At 33.3% G+C, this 22297-nt stretch overlaps 1 protein-coding gene and 1 long non-coding RNA gene across 2 annotated transcripts in view; both read left to right on the forward strand.

Annotated features, from left to right (window-relative positions):
* The window catches only part of LOC150109165 (major facilitator superfamily domain-containing protein 6-like), a 37965-nt gene extending 28981 nt beyond the window's left edge, over positions 1–8984 (forward strand). Inside the window, exons 3-4 of the mRNA XM_090401769.1 lie at positions 411–519; positions 7447–8984. Coding sequence (XP_090257895.1) covers positions 411–519; positions 7447–8984 — 1647 coding nt within the window. The remainder of the gene's footprint in view (positions 1–410; positions 520–7446) is intronic.
* Positions 8985–12366: 3382 nt separating this feature from the next.
* Positions 12367–14704, forward strand: LOC150109166 (uncharacterized). Its single transcript, XR_016550046.1, has 2 exons — positions 12367–12474; positions 14541–14704. It is a non-coding gene; the product is annotated as an uncharacterized LOC150109166 (long non-coding RNA).
* Positions 14705–22297: the final 7593 nt, after the last annotated feature.

Here is a 22297-nt window from a genome sequence, read left to right on the forward strand (position 1 = left end):
TTATTGAGAGATTCTGAATTTTAATTTCTAGAAATGAGAAAGACTGAACTCTAACACGTTGTTCAGAATGATCATTTAACACACACACACACACACACACACACACACACACACACACACACACACACACACACACACACACACACACACACACACACACACACACACACACACACACACACACACACACACACACACTATTATAAAACCTTGCATACTGTGAAGTTAAATTTTAGGTAATTCAATGTGAAGAGCATTATTAATATACCGTAGCTATTTTTCTGTTTAAAATTTTAATACCTCTTAAATGTTTACATAAGTTTGATACATTAAAAAGTGTTTGGTAATTAATCGATATTCAAATAAATGTGAGTTTCTTTTTCTTTTTTTTTTTCTTTTTCTAATTGTAGGAATCTGCAATGCATTCTGATCAGAAAAAAAGTCGTTTGAATTGGAATTATTTCAGACCTAACAAGAATCTGATACCTGTGAAGATTATTTTGTTCTGCTGGTTTGCAGGTAAGGTTACTCTCATACGTACACACTTAAAATATCTTTCAGAAATGTATTTAATAAGAAATGAATTGATTTTGAATAGCAAATCTTTATGTTGCAACAAGTTCAATTTATCGTGATCTCATCAAGTCTTTTAGAAATTAAAAAAAAAAATTGTATTCTGGTTCATGGGTTTTATTAGGTATAGTTTTGTTACGATATGTGTTATTATTTTTTTTTAGAAAAAAAACACTAACAGTTGTAAGTTTTAATTTTCACAAAAACTCAAAATTTTAGTAAAACATTTCTTTTAATAAATGTTTTTACTTAAATCCAGCTTCAAAACTTATTATGGAAATCAAACTGGAAATCTTGGAGATAAGTGCAAGAAATCCGATCCATTTCCTAATCATTTTAACATATAATCACATTAATTGTAACAGTTTATAACAATCCTTTGTTGTTGATGGTCGTTTACCCATATCATATACATATATGATATGTATAAACAGTATATATATAATAAAATGATAAAGAACTAAATAATAATAATAATAATAATAATAATAATAATAATAATTATTATTATTATTATTATTATTATTATTATTATCGGATCGGATCGGAATTCTTGCACTTATCTGCAAGATGTCCAGTTTGATTTCCATAATAAGTTTTGAAGCTGGGTTTAAGTAAAAACATTTATTAAAAGAAATGTTTTACTAAATTTGTTTTACTAAAAAGAGGATCTAGCAAACTCATTCAACCATGCCTTCACAAACAATATCACACAACTCAAAAAAGACAAACTACCAACGATCAACAAAAACTACCGACTCAATTCAACATATAATTTGTCATCAACAAACGATGTATTTCCGACCCGTAACAAAACAGGATCTGAAAGAAGAACTCTTACAAGTAAAACCAAAGACCACTCCATGAATAGAGAAATTAAGACTCATAGACCTTTTAACACACTTTAAACAAATAAATCCAATACTTTTCAGAATCCTGAACATAATATTCTACACTGACATTATTTCACAATAACTAAAGACTGCAATAATTACTCCAATTTGCATACATGGTACTTACATACATACAAGAAACGATACTCAGAACTACATCCCAATAGCTACCCTACCAGTCATCTCAACAATTCTAGAAAAATAAACACACACCAGACTACAGAACTATTTACAGAGTTACAGCATCATTTCACAAAACCAATACGGCTTTCAGAAAACAAAAAGCACCATCACATTATTAGAAGACATCGCCGATGCAATAAACAAAGCTCTCTACAAAAACAAGTACGCCATCCTTGTACTGCTGGACCTAACCAAAGCATTTGATACACTTGAACATGACATACTACTCAGCAAACTATACTCAATAGGTATAAGAGGAACACTGCATACATGGTTCAAGAACTACCTCTCAAACAGAACAAAAGTAACAAAATAGGTACATGTCAGAGTCGGGGTATACAAATAAAATACGGTGTACCACGAGGTGCCATATTATCACCCACTCAATTCAGCATATAATTAACGATGTTCATAACATATCCATAAGAAGTCAACTATTTCAGTACGCAGATGACACTGCACTATTAGCAATCCACATGGCTCTCTGCAAAGCACAAGACCTTAATAACATATCCATAAGAAGTCAAATATTTCAGTACGCAGATGACACTGCACTCTTCACATAAGCTAACCCAAGCTTCGAAGTAGGTGGGATTAAATCGCCTCACTCAACCACACGTAATCCTTATAACCAAAGAAGCAGATTATATAATAAAACAGTTAGTAAAGTATACAACAACAAAGAAGATACTGAAGATATTGATTACTATGTGACATCATTGATATAATACTCGTATGTAACATGAAAAAAATAATGTAATAAATTTTTCTTATAATTAAAAAAATTATATAAACAAAAAAATTATTATACAAAAAATTCTGGATAATCTTCATTGTTAACATTAGAAGAATATGTGTTGTAAATACATAATATAGAGGCAGAAAATACTATTAAAAATGTTAGTTGAAATCAATGTAGAAAATGCAGCACTTAGAACTGAATTCTGTAAAATTATAAGTTGTAATGCCACTCAAGATGTCTATTGTGTGTGTAAATATTTTAGCAATTAATAAATTACTATTACTATTAAAAATATATATATATATATATATATATTATTATTATTATTATTATTATTAAAAATACAAACTTATTTAATACTGACCATTTTACAAACACCATATATTATGGCCTACCAGTTTCGCCAGCAAACTGTCACTAGTAAATGCAAATTGAAAGGTACATAAAAACGTTGTAAACAAACTAGTAGCTACGCGTGACAGAGACTGAAAGGACATTGTTCTTATTCATTATCATATATACATGTTTGTTGTAAATGTGTAATGTGATTACTGGCTAGCTGCAGTTCAGATGGATTTAGAGAGAGGGTCAGGTTTTTCCACGAACTGTTTAGGATTGCACTCTGATTTCTGTTCAGGTTTCCGCCGGTTATAAACATTATTGCGGCTTCCTTGAATAAACGATGTCTGTAGTCGTCATCCAGATATGGCATGGAGCTGTTTTGCCACTCTATCGTGTGGTTAGACGTACAGAAATGATGTGCTAAGCCGGAAGAGATACTTCTGTTGTGGTTTACATCACCAACATGTTCTTTTTGTCTGATTTCCAAACTCCGTGAAGTTTGCCCGATGTAGCCAAAATCACAGGAACAAGGAATGTATTATACTCCTGGATATTTGTAGAATGCCACTTTATCTTTTGGGGATCCTAAAACATGTCTGGTGCTGGTGGTTGGTGGTTGCTTTGAAGACAACTCTGATGTTGTAGGCTCTTAGCATTCAGGCTACGTGATAGGAAATTGACTTGAAGAGCTTGGAGCTTAATTCTTCTTGTCTGGGGTTGTCACCGTATAGATATTGTTTGATGATGTTTGGAGGATATCCATTTTGTGATAATGTGTTGGCTATTAGTGAGAGTTCAGTCCGTGTATCCTCCTCTTCTGATATTAACTTTCTGGCCCTATGTTTCTACATGTGGATAATGCTCAGTTTGCGTGTCTTGTGATGGTATGAAGTATAATGAAAATATCTACCAGTATCTGTGGGTTTATAATTAATGTCTTCATTATACTTCAAACCATCACAAGACAAACAAACTGAGCATTATCCATATGTTGAAGCATAGGGCCAGAAAGTTTATATCAGAAGAAGAGGATACACGGGCTGAACCCTCACTAATAGCCAAATTATCAGAAAATGAATATCCTCCAAACATCATCAAAAATATCTATACGGTGACAACCCCAGACAAGAAGAATCAACCACCCAGCACATTTCTACTATAGTAGAAATGTGCTGGGAGCTTTGTCTTGTCTTGATTCTTCTTGCTACGTCTAACCACACGCTGAACAGAGTGGCAAAACAGCTCCATGCCATATCTGGATGAGGACTACAGACATCGTTTATTGAAGGAATCCGCAATAGTGTTAATAACTGGCGGAAACCTCAGAAGAAATCAGGGTGCAACCCTAAACATTTCTTGGAAAAACCTGAACTTCTCTCTAAATCCATCTGAACTACAGCTAGCCAGTAATCACACTACACATTTACAACAAACACGCATACGTGATAATGAATACGTCCTTTCAGTCTCTGTCACGCGAAAGTGTAACCTTAGTTACTAGTTTGTTTACAACATTTTTACTATTTCCTTTCAATTTGCATTTACTAGTTTTTATGTCTTTCCGTAAACGCCTTGAAAAAGCTAGACAGTTTGCTAGCGAAACTGGTAGGTTATAAGGTAAGATTTTTGTAAAATTTTCAGTATTAAATAAGTTTGCATTTTGAATTATTAAACGACCAGATATGTTTATTATTATTATTATTATTATTATTATTATTATTATTATTATTATTATTATTATTATTATAACGAAACACTGGTTTATATTGATAGCACTGTTCAACTATACCTTGACAAACATAGACTTACTAATCCTGGCTAAAATTACAATAAATGGCTCAGAAGCTTATGCATAAATATTAATGGCTACCAGTCCTACACCTTATGTAAACCGAACAAAAGTGAAGCGGCATCATAGCATTTATCAAAGGAAAATACACAGTGACGGAAAAACAAACTCGTCCCGAACTTGCAGAAACACTAATTTTGGAAATCACAAAAGATGACAAATATGCGTCATACACACGATAAACATAACATACAGGACTCCAGATAATAATCAACTCAGAATACTGCATGAATTAGAAATGGCTAAGAGGCATTGAACCCAGTACAACACATCGGCTCATCCTAACAGAGGACATTAACATAAATACTCGTAACCATGCTTCCTCATCCACTAATACATTCCTTGATATATTGAGTCCGTACTACACAAACCCTACAATTCACTAACATAATCACACATATACCTGTCCGCGCATTTAGCCTAGTGACTATGTGCTTTGGAACCATATGCCTGGGGAAGGAGTGTCCTAGGTTCGATTCTCGTGGACAACGTAAGGAGCTTAAGGATCTTCCTCAGCCATAGCCAAGTTAGCCGGACGTGGACAGCAGGGATTTTCTCTCCAGTTTATCTGGGTTTTCCATCACGAAAGCAGGCAAATCGGCCCTGTGAACACACATGGATACAGTCAGGAATACTTAAGGCAGTCCCTCCAGCCATAGGTCTGAAGTGTCAGCTATGCCGGTCCCGAGCCAGGATAAAAATAGGGAGGGGGGGGGATTGAGGTCGTGAGCCCCGTAACGGGGGCTCACGGCCGTTGAATCACCATAAGAAATGGATGAAATGAATGAACATATATCTAATCAGTAATTAACACCAAAATCGCTAATTATAACTTTGTCTCAGTTTCGTTTTATTAAGCCGCCTTCTCAACACGACAAAACTCTATAAAATTCAATCCTATTAAAGAGCTTTGTAGACAGCCCTACTAAAATACAAACTAGAGTTGCCTACCCAAAATAAATGGCCCTGTAACTTTATACGAGGACTTCCAACTAATGTTCACAGACATGTACAAAAAAAAAAAACGTAACAAAGCCTACACAAACGACGCGACAAACAGACAATAACTCATGGATAAATGGCGACATTCTAAACAGTATTACTGTAAAAGAAAATCTACGAAAAAAACTAGAAAAACTCACCAGTGACACTCATTTACAAACATTATAAAAAAGCACAAAAAATCAACTAACAACAGAAATTCATTGGAGAAAAAGATGCTACTACTTTCAAAAAATTTGTAATTATAATGACAATATGAAGCAAACATTGGCTACACTTAAAATTACTAACTCGAAAAAAGAAAAATTCAGCACTAGATTTTATTGTAAAAAGCTTCGGTCAGGATATGAACCAATAGGTTCATATCTTGACCGAAACTTTTTCCAATAAAATCTAGTGGAATAAAACCTAGTGCAATAAAGCTTTTTGCAATAAAACCAACCAAAAAAAATGCATTCAACTCGCCTTCACAAACAATATCACATAACTAAAAAAAAGAAAAATCTACCAATGATCAATATAAAATTATGAACACAAAGTGAACACCAAACTATGCATTTTCCACCTGTAACAAAACAGGAACTAAAGGAAGCGCTCCTACAGTTAAAACCAAAGATGACTCCTGGAATAGTCAAAATAACACTCATAGACCTTTGAACAAAAAATCGATTACTTTTGAGACTCGTGAACATAATATTCGAAAATAGCATTATTCCACAACAACTATAAACTGCGATAATTACGACAATTTACAAACATGACAAAAGAAATGATACACAGATCTACAAACCAATAACTAACCTATCAGTCATTTCCAAAATTCTTGAGAAAATAAGACACACACTAGACTACAGAACTATTTACAAAAGTACAACATCATCTCACAAAACCAATACGGTTTTCAGAAAAGAAAAAGCACCTTCACCTTATTAGAAGATATGGCCGACTGAATAAAAAACTTTCTCGATAAAACCAAGTACATTGTCACTTCTTGATTTAATCAAAGCTTTTGATACATTTCTACATGATACGTATACTGCTGACAAAATTATACTCATTCGGAATAAGAGGAACACTGCGACAAATATGAATGAATGCTTCCACAAGGACATGAGCCATCACGAAAGAAAAGCTATCATTGAAAGCAAGTGATCGATTTCTGGTCTCTATGGGCTCATAAAAATCAGGTATGCGAAGAAGAATACAAGTAGTAATACTTCGGTATGAGCACTTAAAGCACAAAGCGAAATGTTTGCTGGATATAAACATTTTGGATAAGAATTATCCTAAACGTTGTATCCAATAACTAGTGTATCGTATCGAACGTTGTCTTAAAGTTTATAATTATTATTTTTTACTTTCTTTCGTTGAAATAAAAAGTAAATTAATTTTTTTGTGCTCTTCCACGTTTTTATCGAAGACAGTTTAACTGATATTCTTAATGCAATCACAACAGATTCTTACTGAGTTTGAGTAAAATCAGAACTTGAGAAAACGTTTGCGAAAATCAAAGGAAAACTATGCAACTGGTATATTCGGGAAACCTGAAGATGGGTATCCGAAATAAAGAAAAACTAGTTCAAAAATTCGTGACCTTGTATACCTTTTTATTTCTTTTTTTACTTTGTTTAGGAACTGGTTCAGCTTTCAGAACCGAAGGATCCAGAATCAAGATGTGAATACACTTAATACTAAGTATCAGTAATTAATATTCCCCTATACTATGTGTATATAAATATTGATTTTTCATATTTTCTTGGCTTTATTATAAACAAGCGGTACTCTTCAGATATTTCAATGTCTATAAATCAAATGCAAATAATTGAAACTTTTTTTTTTTTTTTTTTTTTTTTTTACAATAGCAACGGCTAGTTTCGGACCTTACCTGAACTTGCACTTGAAACGGAAAGGCATCACTGTCGGCGAAGCAACTGCCATACTAACGTTCATTCCTGTGCCTACCTTACTGGGTCCACCTCTAGCAGGAATTGTTGCTGATAAAATTGGAAGACACAAATTGGTTCTCTTACTCTTCTTAGTCATAAGCATGGCCATTACAGTAGCGTTGCTGTTCATTCCTTCAGTTCCGCCGCCCGTTTGTGAAAACAATTCAGTAGATTTCATTTGGACAAAGTCTCAAATGCCTTACTTAACTGGAACCGGTGCAAAATGTTCATTTGATTCAAATATTACAATGTCATTGAGGTTATCTAAGTGCGAGTTACAGTGTGGCTATTCAACAGACGGTCTCGTGGCATTTAAGGACATCTGCTTAGGAAATAATTCCCATACATTTTGTGATTACGTCGCAGAGGTTAATAGAACAACACTCATCGGGAATATTTTCAGCAAGACACCAGTAATTGATGAACATTCAGAAGACAGCACATGTTTGTATGCGATGGAAATAATGCCGGAAGCCAAAGTGAATGCTTCTGATGTACGATATCTGATGTCTTTCACTTTACAACACAATTGTACCGTCTCGTGTAGAGCTGATTCAGCCGATCTCCAAAAGGATATCATGGACAAACTCTTCCCTGCAAAATGTATATATTCGTGGCATGATAGAATGATTACTGTAGTATTATCCTTCATTCTATATCTTTCATACGTGATGTGTGCAGCAGTATGCTTCAGATTACTGGAAGTAGCCACTCTGATGATGACCAAGAAATACGGTGGCGACTTTGGACGGGAAAGATTGTGGGCATCGCTGGCTACAGTAATTGCTTCACCGTTGTCTGGATATTTAAATGATGTTGTCAGTAAACGTAGTGGTCACAATGAATACTTTCCGGCTTTCTGCTTATTTAATGGGCTGGTGCTTGTCACATTAATAACGACGATTATCCTCAAACTTGAGATCGTACCACCATCTAGGAAGATGACGCATAAAGCTTTGCATGTCTTGAAAAATCCAGAAGCTATGATGTTGGCGGTTGGACTGCTGTTTGTCGGTGCAACTCGTGGATTTGTTGGATCATTCACGTCATGGTTTCTTGTTGACTTGAATTGTCCCAAATACATTATTGGGTTACGGAACACTGTGGCAGGATTATTGGCAATTCCTTTGCTGTTAGCCAGCAAATTCTTGATAAAGAAATTTGGAAGAATCACTTTCGTTTTCCTTGGTTTCTTTGCATTCTGTCTTCGTTCCATTGGATATTCCCTCCTTGTGAATCCAGCCTGGGTTTTATTAGTTGAAACTCTCAAACCAATTACTTATCAGCTATTCTGGGTTGCGGTGGTCACCTATGGAGCTGAACTTTCTCCTGAGGGTATGCTGGCAACTGTTGATTCTATGTTTGGATCGATTTATCATGGAGTGGGTAAGATTTGCTTTTTTTCAGACTTTGGTATTTTAATCATTAAACGAGATTCAGATAGCTTCGCTTAATGATAACGTTTTTTTAACAATTTTCGTAGTTAAAAAAAATTAATTACATAAATATGCACAGAAAAGTTCCTTAAGTTATAGAAATCTTATAGCATCCTTCTCTTCACTTAAATATTTAGGAAACATTTGCCAGTTGATTGTTTTAGATGATCATCAGTGTAACCAAATTTCAAGTGGTCCATATTATCAATAATTGGCTCCCATCTGGCATGTAGTTTCTTCAGATAACTTATCCGTCTATTATTTAAAAGTTGTACTATTCTAGGTACCTCTGAATGTTTGTCTGGTTTGCTAGGGAATGTGATCAGCTTGCAATTTTGTACTGATTTGTACGAAAGTTTGGAATGCTCAGTTTCAGACGAGATTTCTTTTCCTGTTTTTTTTATTTTTATTTTCCCGATATGCTGATATTTGAAACATTTACTTTAAATTTGCAGAACAGGATTTCTCCTCTACATCTTTTTTTCCCAGCATAAACATCATAACTCATACCCACCTCGAATTTTGTAATATGAATATCTAATTGTAGCCAACTAAAAATAGAGAAAATATAAGCAAATTGTTCAATACGTCTTCCTCCTTCAAAGGAAAGGAGATAGCGCTCTTTTCGTTCCAATTTTATTTATTTATTTTTAATGTTATTGAGATCGAGAGGAAACCGTTTCCACTTGTCATAATTTCCGGTATTTAATCGCATTCACGTATAAGCTAGATAAGGGTTGAAGCCTCCTAATCTTAATTAGTATTTATCTATGTACTAGTGGGTATTCTACCGTATATTTTGCTGAGATAAACTGTAATTATAATCGAGCTGCTGTCTAACAGTCACTCGTCTGCTTAGCAAGCGTCACTTAGTTCTTCTAGCTAAGGTGACGTAATTTGTTATCAAAAGTTATGAAATTGCGTCAACTTCACCACTTTCTAAAATTTATCTTAGACTTAGATAAACATAAACGTTTTTCTAATGCTTAGATTTTGGTCTTTTGATATTTTTATGTCGAGAAAAAATGTTTGATTATACTCTCAGATACTCCCAGATTATCTTAGATACTTTTATTGGAGTAAGTGATATACTATCGAATATTTTCACTACATTGAGAAAAACACTGATACACGCATTCCAAATCATTATTTATCCAATTACGATGAGGAGTTCAATACATGATATTCACATGGTCATTTCTTTTTCTTTTAACCCTTATACACTAAAACTTGTCCTATAGCTGAATTTTACAAACATTTGAAAGACTTAGAAGCTTTTTTTTGTAATCAATAAACAGAAAACTTTGATCAACTGAACGATTTCTGTGACAAGTAATTTTAATCTGGTTTTAGATCTTCGACTTCTTTTAAGGTTTCAACGAGTTTCAGATTGTTGCCAAATAGGAACATATTTGCCAAAAGGCTTAATAAAAGATTAATATATATGGTTTAAATTTTATTCAGCAAGTAAAATGGATGCATTGGCTACTATGACACTCCTAACAGGCCACTTTCATTAAAATAATAAATATCTTCACTGGAATATTTTTTCTCTTTCCTTACCTATCAACATATTTCGAGGACAAGCACCAATTGCCTCATTTGGCCTTTTAGCTATTTTGCATTGTAAATGAAAATAACAACAATATAATTTTTTATTCGAGTCGAAGGAAACAACAATAAACCACTTTAGATATCATATTGCTTAGCTTTTGCTATAATTCTAAAATTTATTTTATACTGCGATAAACAACAATTTAAAATATGCATTCAACAGACTATCAATCTCTTTATTGTCTCAGAAACGTGTACACGAAAAACTTCTCAAAGAGAATAAGACTCCACGGTTTGTTATTAAAATAGTACATTTTTTCGGTATACTAAGATACTCCATAAGTTGCGCATTTCCACAACAACCGGAATTTTTATATATGCTTCCTCTATTCCTCTTGTGTGTCCTTGTGTAATGGTACTCCACTCCGGACAGGCATTTGATTACATTTGTTATCTGAGATTTTCTCAAATATTTCTTGATTACTTTAACTTTAGATTTCAATATGATAATTTGAAATCAATCTCACGAACATCACAACATCTGGCTTTCTGACTCTCCTGATGATATCAGTTTATCATCGACTGTGTGGGATGTGGAATAACCATGTCGCTATTATTAATGATAAATTTTGTTATTTCAACTGACTTTGTGTTTGAAAATGCAAAATATACAAGAAATTCAAGATAAAAAATAATAAATGTTTATTAAATATTTTAATAAAATGAATATATTTCACTTAATGTGATGTCGACGATAATTCTTTAAAGCATACGACGGTTAAAGAATAGTTAATAAATTTTAATTCTGAAATACGATAGAAAAGCAATTTATACTGTAAGTTAGAAATAGTAAAAAGAATAGATTCGCCTTCCAAACATGGCTGAACCATTCATTTCCCTTACTTCTTCTAACAAGAGAATGTTATATCTCTGAAACAGGTTTGGTTTCGTATTTTTTCGCTACGTACATTCATACAGTTTATTTTGTTTGTGAAATACTCAAAAATCATTTTCAGTACTTTCCTTTCAAATGTCATGAGTTTTTTAATTACTTTCCTTTGTTTCTGACCAGGTTTCACAACGTCAAGTTAATATCTGGTATAATTAGCTTAAGTTGAGTTTTACTTTGGAATTTTTTTCCCATAATGTTCTTGATTTTAGGAGTTGTAAGATTGAAAAATATCTGCGACCACAGGCACTGGTATTCTCAGCCACATCCTCTATCTGCTGATACACATCGAACCTGTTAATGTTGACGCATAGATTATTCAGTCATATAGATCCTATAAATGCAGCTATGTTTAGTTCTTTTCCTGGTTTATATCAAGATCTACAATCATACTTGTCCTGGTTAAATTATTTCTAATTTATTACCATACATATATTAGTTTATAAATTTTTCAGTAATTAAATGAAGAAAGGAGAATATCTAGTTGTTTGGATACACGATAAAGTAAATCTACCAAATAAATAAGTTATAAATAAATAAAATACATTATTTAAATTTTATTCAAATTAAATATTTAAATATTTATACATTGACACTTTACATATGATCATTTACAATTTTGTACAGTGATATTTTTACTTTTTTGGGGAATTGGAAATATTATATTTGTTTGATTGAATCGAAACTCTATTTTTATACTAATATCGTATTATCAAAATCGGTTTACGTTAATAGGATTTTGAAACTTTCTCATGAAAAGTTTGAGGAGGACGAGGAGATTATTTAAGTTCTCTCGATTCAAATAATTATGAAAGTATGCACCCTTTTGTCTTTTAGGACGTGGCATGGGAAGTTTAGTAGGAGGAAGCATCATGGGTCTGTATGGCCCTCGGATTTCATTTCGAATTATGGGGATGGTAGCAGGAATAAGTGGAATTATATACATTGTGGGATACAATTATGTCTTACCAATCTTCAAAAGAAACCAAGAAAGAAAAGGAAAAGGTAAGCAAATAAATTTGTTTGTTTGTAAAGTGTCTTCTATCTGTCTATTCTATATACGAAAGTTTATTCCTAGTTTTTTAGGGAATGCGTAATCTCAAATGAATATTAGTTAGACGAGTTCCTTTTCATTATATACGTCATCGTAATAAACATCTTTTTTTGTTTTGTTTTTTGTGAAAGATTTTCACTTTTCTGAGAAGAATGTATTTGGAGAGTTTAGGCGTGTCTTTGCCTCTTGTTGTGAAGAAGAATACCGAGTTCAGAACTATCTAAAGGTTTTCATTCTGCAGTTGAAAACTTGCCATCAGAAATGTTTTTTCCATACTTGAAAATCTGATTTCCTAAAATTATTTACCATCCTGAGAACACAAAATTTCAAACGATGTATTACTACTTTTTAATACATTACTACTTTTGGTTGCTTTAACACACCAACTATACCGCTCTTTTGTTGGAAGTTTTATTTTTAGTAAATTGTTATCTAGTAAAGTGATTCTTTTGGATTTTTTCATCATAATATTTATTAATTAAATATTTCAATGAATAATCACTTTTAATGATAGATTATAGACCATATCGTCTACTGGAGATAAATAGTAATATACTACAGAACCGATTCGTTTAGTAATATATAATAATACTAATTTTAATATTCATTTTATCTTAGAGCTAATACAGTTGTGTGGATACATGGCATAAGTTTAGCAAAATTTTCTCAATATCATAGATTCATTTGAAAAGAACAGCGTTTTAAAGATTTTGAGAGCAAAACTGCTTCCTCTCAGCTATATTGGGATGGTAAATGATAGGTTAAATTATATTTAAGTGGAATGGCTGTTGTCAAAATAACAAAAACGTACCTTACTAATAAATGTTTGTATTTAGACCTACGTTATTCATGAATACTTCGAACTTTGTATTGCTTATCATAATGGAGTCGAGAAAGTATCTTGCTTCGCATTACTATTTCTAGCTAGCACTTGTTCTGTGCAAGTGTTTAATTGCTTTCATTTTAAAGATTGAACCATTATGTGAATTTCATGACTTGCTCACAATTTAGTCTTAGTAATCTGCTTCTCCACAAGAGCTTGATACTGAGTTAATTGGCATATAATGATATCACCCCCATGAGATCCATAAGGCATCTTATGAAACCAATATAATACTACTGTTGCAATGTATTTTTGTTTGTTATTCGAGTGTATTCTCCCTTCCTGTTTCTCTGTTTTGGAACAAAAAAAGAGAGATTCCGGGAGGGGGGAAACCTTCCACATCCGTATGAGGAAAGATAACTCACTTTCAGTTGAAAAGTCCTAATGAAGGTTGTGGATCAGATGCGAAACAATAGGCTTAATCTATACCGAGTGAACTACGGAGACCCTATTTACTTAATTTATTCATTAAATTTCTTATATTGTTGCTATGTTATCTGTAATCAAGTCTTCTTGTTTCTGATTTATGTAATAAACATTAAACTTCCACTTCTCACTAGGATCCCTTTCTTCAATGTTTTTCTTTGTTCTTTCTTGGTCAATTCCATGGGAAGTCAGGCTACGTTTCGTTTTGATGTTTTACCATTTTATTTTTACATTGGTGGAGCAACTACCAACCTTGCTCGTCCCTTCTTCTCACACCATTTGTCTGAGCATGCTTAGTTCACCTTCATATCCTGGGTGATTAGTCTAGCAATTCATCCTACTGCCACACTTCTCTGCATTGCCCGATTCATTTTCAGGTAGTAAGTTGGATTGAAGAGTTCAGTAAATCCAATCCAAAAATATAATAAATCGATATCATTTATTATTATTATCTATACCTATGACATGTAATGATATCATTTCTTTACTGTGTCATGAAATTAGTTTTGCTACAAAATACATAGAACTTTATAAAAAGCCCTAATAGGGTTGTGATAACTTGGAAAAATAGCGACTCTTTTCATTACATAATAACAGTACTTTTCTAGAGTGCTTCTGAATCCCATGATATAACAATAATACACTACATTTAATTAGTTTGGGGCTCTCAACACTGAATTGATTGATAGTTATGAATTTCTATTACAGATACAATGGAAGGCATTAATTTCACTCTCGTTTCGCAGATGGAAGCAGATGAATTAAAAAATCAACATTAACTTGAATGCTGCAAATCTTCGATTAGTTCTACAACAAAGCTCAGTTGGGGGTTTGGAATGTTGGATATTTTTGTAACAACTTTTTTCAGAAAGTTTGTATGTGATAAACTTCTTCAGGGATCCTTTTCCTGAAAGTTTGTTAGTAACAATTTGTAACAAGCAAAACTAAATGGAAATGGTTTTGATGTACACTATACAATAATGTTTTATCTAGGAGTCTATATTTACTATTACTGCATGAGAATTTTAGATTTAAATAAACTGTGTTAATATTGTATTTGTATATGTGTTTGTCATTGCAACCAATTCAAGTACTTTATATTGCATTTTCGTGTTAATTAATTAAATCTAGTTTTATCAGGCCTCAAACTGCAAATTTACTTTTTGCAGTGAACGCTATACCGAAATGCCCAAGTTTATCAAGCAATCTGCAAACAAAATTTTCTAGAAATATGACGTCACAGGAGGCTAGGAGTTTAGTAGTTTCAGTCTTCAAATGTGTACCACGTTAGCTGATTAAGAGAGACGCTTTACCAATTGGTAATTAATTACTAAAGGATGGACACTTTCTTTTATTAATAATCGTTAGTATTAGCATCAAGTCTAACCATATACCGATACATTTATGTACTCGATTAGTTGAGAGAAATATATTTGTAAGGAATACTTAATAATTGAAATAATTACTTCTTTTTTTTTTTCTGAATAAGAGTACACGTGGGTGGAACTAGAGTTTTTTGGTTTTTGAATTTTAAATTTGAATATTATAGCAAAATCGTCCCCCCCTATTTCCTTCTAAAACGAGCCTCCTGGAGACACTTTACTATATTCATCCTAATACAGTGAACAATGGCATTAAGGTATCGTTTCTTTTATTTATCGCAATAATTGGTTAAAACCTTAATAATACTTTTAATATTGCATCAATATCGGGTCGTATAAATTTGGAATATTACATAATTCAAGTTATTTAATAGAAAAAAAAATGTAAATAAAAGTGTGAAATATATTACGATTGTAATGAAATAATTCAGGATGTACTCGCTTCTGGATAACAAAACAAAGAAAAGAAAAAGAGAAAAAAATGAAATCATCACTTATCCTTTTTTTTTCCTGCGAAAACCTACCGATCTGCTTTATCTCACTCAAATTCTCAACATATACACCCGTGTATTTCTTTTCCGCTGCTGTGATCATCTCCTGTACTTTATCAATTCGGTGTTAACACGTCGCACAACCGTGATACACCTACACACACACACACACATGATATCAACTTTAAGGATGATAATGTCAAAATAATGTTGTATAAAGCAATGACAAGGTTAAATATTTTTGAAAGATAACTGTATTCGGAATGAAGAATAACGTGATAGTAGCAATTAACGACGAAATTATTATATGGTAAGTAGTTCCGGTATCCTCATCGTACAGCCTCACCGTAATACGAATATCGTTTTACTCACAGCAGAGAAAGACATTTTATAGGTATCATGCATACTAATACATATTCGTCAGAAATGGAAAACTTACTTAATTGCAAAGACATATAGTTTATTGAGCGCTGACTGGATATGACAAGGCCACAAAAAAAACCTAATTATGTGAAACAGACCTGTTCAACTAGGCCCAGGAAATTCCGGATCATCCAATGTCCAAGCATCCTGTAATTTTATAAAGTTTTGGTATACCAGAAATATACACAAGGCTGGCGATCCTTTACGCTTCATTGCGAATGCTAATCAATGATACACGTCAATCCTTTCTAAATATGTGTAGCAAAATTACTAGCTCCATATTATAACAAATGATTTGGCGTGAAATATTCAGCTGTTTGCTAATGATGCGAAACTGGGAAGAGCGATAGTAAGTGACGATGATGTACAGATCCTGTAGAGTCTGCTAGTTTAATGGGGGCAAGTGTAAGGTGATGCACTTTGAGAAATATAAATCACAAGCTGCGTTTTATACTGATGGAAATGAACTGCAAGAAACAGTAGGCAAGGGACTTAAGATAAATACAGGTAGTTGACTTGTAGACGTCATATTGCAATGGTAGCTCAAACAGAACACCAGTCTGAACGTGTTGTTTAAGAACGCACTAACAATAATGGGTAGATAGGTTATTATTCTCCTTCTAAAGTTTTAATTAGGTGACATCTGGAGCACTGCGTGCAGATCACGCGAATTTCAAGCTGGTGAAGAAGTGGTGGAGAGGATACAGTGTCGAATGACAAAGATTGTTGCAGAATTATAGAGTGCGTCCTATTAGAATAGCTTGAAGGTCTGTGGACATAAAAAAAAAAAACTAGCTGATAGGAGAAAAAAAAGAGACGTGATAGAAGCATATGGTTTATTAAAGAGGCTTATAGAATTAACACGCAGGACTTCTTAGTACATGGAAGTAAGGGAGAGAATGAGGGGTCACATATGGAAATTGTGTAAGAGTGTGTTTAGTTTATTTATTCATATGGAGTTTGCTCCCTTTTCTCCCCCGTCCCTATTGGGGCGAGTTAAGCCCCCCTCATGGGGGGTTAAGTATTTGTGGCTGTAGATCCGTTTGTTCAGAAGGCCGGTTTGCCTGCTTGCGGGATGAAAAACCCCAGATAAACTGGCGGAAAAAACCCTACCGCCCACGCCCAAGACCGGCTAACTTGGCTATGGCTGAGGAAGATCCTTAAGTTCCTCACGTTGGCGACAGGAATCGAACCAAGGACACTCCTTCCCCAGGCACATGGTTGCAAAGCACAAAGCCACTAGGCTAACCGTCGGACAGTGGGTTTAGTAAGGATATTAAGACTAGATTCTTTCAGAGTGGTGAATGGATGGAATGGGTTGCCAGATGGTTGCGAAGACGTCATGGTTGTATCTAATCATCATCATATCTACCCGTCCATCCTATCCAAGGACCAGTTGAGTCCCCTAGCTGTAAGCCTTCCCCCTACAGGGAAGGCTTACAGCTAATTAATGCAACCGGTTCGCCACTCCTTGCTGCATCCCCTAAGGGCAGTATTTCTGACTGCCTTATTCAAAACAGAATAATGAGATCATTCGTTTATGACAAATATCCATGATTGTTTTTGTTATTGCTGGCGGGTTGGTTGGCCGAGTGTAAGCGTATCCGCCCTCCGGAGGGCCAAGGGCATGGGTATTTGTGATTTTCCTACTAACCAATTACGATATCTGCTGCTGTAACCTGTGTCTTGGTGCAGTACGACCTTTGATGACTTTGTACCATAAAAATCAAATAAAAAATTGAAAATTGTTATTGCACTGAACTATTTTGTTTGTTTGGGTGGCGTTTTTGTTGTTTTCCGAGAAGCTTCTGCTGAGCAACAATAATAATATTAATAATATGCTGGGAAAAAGAGTCCTACAACTATTTCTTCTACTTCAGTCCGTCATATCCTGTATTCTATGCAAGAAGTCTCTCTAAATATCACAAAGTGTTTAAACACTACATAGGCAATAAAATTTGTATTTTTTTTTCATTTTGCTGATAAAAATTATGAGCAGAAAGAGGATCTAGCAATGGGATCTTCTTCGCTTTTGTCGAACTTATTCGTGAAACTGTTCCGGGAACAAGTTTTAAGAAGTAGTATTTAAATTAAAAAAAAAATCGGTGTTTTTTTTATAGAAAGACATCTTTATCATTTCACCTGGATCTATAATTAAAAAAATCCACCATAATTTATAAGTCATTTTAAACATCTTATCTACTAGGAATTACAATGTAATATTTGAACTGAATTGTTTGGGGAAAAATTTATTTATTTGTGCTATTAATCTTGCAGAAAACGGGCGCATATAATATAATCCTTGAGTGTAATCCTTTTACAAAATATGTTCAAAGCTAAAACTATAAAATCACTCTACAACATCACCTCAGTGATGTTGTAGAGTGATTTTATAGTTTTTCTTCGGGAAGGTTGGATTTTACCGCCTTTAGATGAAAAATGTCTTATGAAAGTTCTTCGTGTCCTTGAGGATTAGAGACTTGGTTTCTGGACTCATAGGACAACTCTAATACCCAGTGTGCTGTGGATGCTAATTAATGCTTCATGAAATAAAGGCAGTCTTCACATTTTTGCAAAATTTTTACATCACATTCTTTACTTAAAATACTGGAATTTTTTTTAAAGAAAATTTACTGCCTGGTGGTGTTCTGCTATAACGAACGGGCCAGTCTCTCTGGAGAGATCGCCATGGCAGAATACAAAGATCTCCAGAAGAATCAGCTGATCAAACATTTTTACTTCATCGACTTAGAATATAATGAACATTATACTCTTCACAATAACAATATTTCTCGTGTACGATATTTAATAAGTACACATAATTGTTGAACTAATTATCCGTTTATTCATATCCATTTGCCTCAAAATATTGTCATTGTGCATGTTTACATTATCATAATTACGGATACCTTGTTTATGTTTTTCCAAAATATGTCATAGAAACCAAGTTGGACAGGTGATAAGCCCTAAGGACCTACATGTATCGTATTTAGTTTCATCATTCGAACTAGTTGTTTGATCAGAAATAAACTAGAATATTCCGATTTGTAGAAGTCCGCTTAATGTGACAGTGATTTTCTGTCTTTCTGATGTTAATAATACAAAAATATAAAATATAAAAATCTAAAATTAACAAAAATTCTCTTACACTTTAACACTGGTTTTATTTAAAAAAAAATTCACACATATACATAACTCTTCGCAATAGAATTCAGTGCTGTAGTATGACAGACTTTTACAATTCCACAATATATTCGAAAATTTCATTGAAAATGACCTGTTTTATTTTTCTGTTTGAATATAATATTTTTGTACTTATAGTAATGATATATCTGATGTCTCTTTGTTTATCAATGAATAAATAGAAACTGAGAATAATTTTAAAATTGTAACAGAGCTTATTGTACGAGATGATAAGAATAAATGTAGTTGGATAGAATTAAATATAAAGACAACCCAAATTCTCTTCTAGATAGCTTTAAGCGTTGGCAGTTCGTTATTTTATTGTTTACGTTATTAAGTAACACCCAAAACAAGCCGATATGATATTTATTAACTGGCTAATGCCTCGCTATATTTAAAACCAGCACTTTTTGAGTACAAACAGCTTGTCACCGTACGCATCCAAAGAGTTAGAGATGGGAACAAATGAAACTATAAAGGAAACAGTCCTGAGTTGAATTCCTCTAAGACTGAATAAAAATAAGTCGTTTTTCCGTTTAGAGTTGTTGGGTTGATCTTAAAAATGAATGTCTCCCAGAGGTCAAATAATTCACCTATCGGTATATAATTGTTGAGGTTAGCAGAAGGCTTTCTTCCGGTTGTTGAATCTAAAAATAGTCTCTCTGATTGATGACAACTTCTGTATAACAAAGGAGTTACCTTCCATCTTATTATATGTGAGAGGGTGTTCAGTGGTCTGCCAGTTTTGAATTGCTTTAATAATGATGATGGTTAATTATTTCTTCTATTTCCCAGGTTGATTTTAACAGATCATATTGTGTGTGTGTGTGTGTGTGTGTGTGTCGCGAGGCTTTTCGTCAGCCCTTGGATGTGACAGAGTATGTCTCATTAGTTGGCAATAAGAACTGCTAGTTAGTTTTTGATCAGTTTCTTGGTGTCAGGTTTTGTCTTTCTGATGTTAATAATACAAAAACATAAAATATAAAAATCTAAAATTAATAGAAATTCTATTACACTATAACATTGGTTTTATTACAAAAAAAAATATATACATAAATAACGCTTCGCAATAGAATTCAGTGCTGTACTATGAGAGAATTTTACACTTCCACAATATTTTATTTTTGTACAGAAATTGTTCTTAATTGTTAAGAACAATCGCAACTGAAAATCAAAAAAAAAAACTAATGTTCACTCTATTGCCATATAAATACATTTTTACGGCATCAGCGCGATAAATATGAGAACACGTTCAGAGTTCGCGATGTAGTGCGACAGTTTCTACTAACACTTGGTATTTGCACTCGTAATTTTTTTTTTCAAACTGATTGTTGTTTCTTCTCTATTCTACTTTCAAAATTCAGTTTAGCTACATATTCTATCCAGAATAACTAATCAAAATAAATAAATAAATTGTGTGTGAATTCAATATGACTTAAAAAAAATATATATATATATATATACGGTCTTTACTTAAATTTGCATAACACATCAACAACACTAAGGTGTTCATTTAAACTTACACATTTTATTTCAGTGAAATATTATTTATAAAATGTATTTACTGAATCTAACATACAGAAAATAAATAAAGTGAAAAATAACTCTATTTTTTGTTCCTTAATCTTCTTATTGCTAAATTTGCACTGTTGTTCAAAAGGAATGATTTCCCGGGATTGCGAAATTGCCATCATGTGGTTTTCGAGAATGTGATATTCATCTAAAAGTTTATTCATTTGTGATCGTGGGAATTTGTGACTGCAGTAAAATTGAGGGTTACATTTTTATTTTTTTGAAAACCAATACATATATTTTTGAGCATTGATATAAGCACAAAATCTTTCATTATGTTTCCAAAAACCATACCAATATACTCTGAAGTAGGGCAACCCAGATAATTTAAATCAACAACAGTCTACCTATTAAAACGTTAATGTTTTTGATTTTACTCTTCCTTTAGCGAATATTCTTTCTTAAGGAAAATAGCACGAGATAATCTCGTGCTATTTTCCTTAAGAAAGAAAATTTCAAAGACTTTTGTGGTTCACTCATTATTTTACTTTGCTGGACACATAACAGTACAAAACAATACAATAGTTGCAGTAACTATTCTATTGTTTTATGGGATGAACGCTTGCAGTAACTGAAAAGGCACTCGAAAAAACTGTAATGTTTTTTCCTTATAATACTGTTTACCACACCCTGCCCTGACCATTCCTTCAAAAATGAAACTTTTGCACAGATGACTCACGGACATGTTTTTACATCCTGGTGTATATAATTTTCATGTGATTTTTATCTTACTTTGTGACATCATAGGGCAAACCTTATCTCTGTGGCTCGAATGGTGTTCTATATTATTTATCCTTATTATGTTAAGAATTTTTATCATGAAACAGTGTTTTTGATGTAAAAGCATGTGATTAATTCTGTCACTCATGTGCCCGAAAGTTTTGGGATGAAAAAAAAAATCATTAGGTGGTGGAGGTGAAAGTGTAGTCGAGAGGATGACAGTGGTCTTCCCTGCAATGCTCACCCACCCTACACCTCACCCCATCCCCCTCTCTTCCAGAAGATGTCTCTCATTCAAGGAGAGATGAGCTAGTTTGTGGTTTGCCGACATCTTTTAGTGAAGTCGCCTCCAACTGATAATGATAACTTCGGAGCAAAAAAAAAAATTTTTTTTTCTTTCTTCAGGAAAATAGCATGAAACAAGACTCTTCACATAGTTCTAAAAGGATGGAAACGAATTATTATTTTAGAAGACACGTAGATTGTAATGTATTTATCTAGGACCACTTAGGAAAAGTTACACAGGAAGTGGTCTGATATCCTCGGCTACATGCAAAGAAGTGTTAAACTGAATTTTAAAAGTAAACTAAAGAAAAACAACCCGATTTGAAAAAAAAAAGTAGAACCATATCAAAACTCCGCATCGAGAGATGCAAATTTTCAAGTCACAGACGAATATTAGTCATGAAAAGAC

Source organism: Typopeltis vanoorti, chromosome 2, assembly GCF_054136105.1.
Source record: "Typopeltis vanoorti isolate ZY-2024b chromosome 2, IOZ_Tvanoo_1.0, whole genome shotgun sequence".
Lineage (NCBI taxonomy): Eukaryota > Metazoa > Arthropoda > Arachnida > Uropygi > Thelyphonidae > Typopeltis > Typopeltis vanoorti.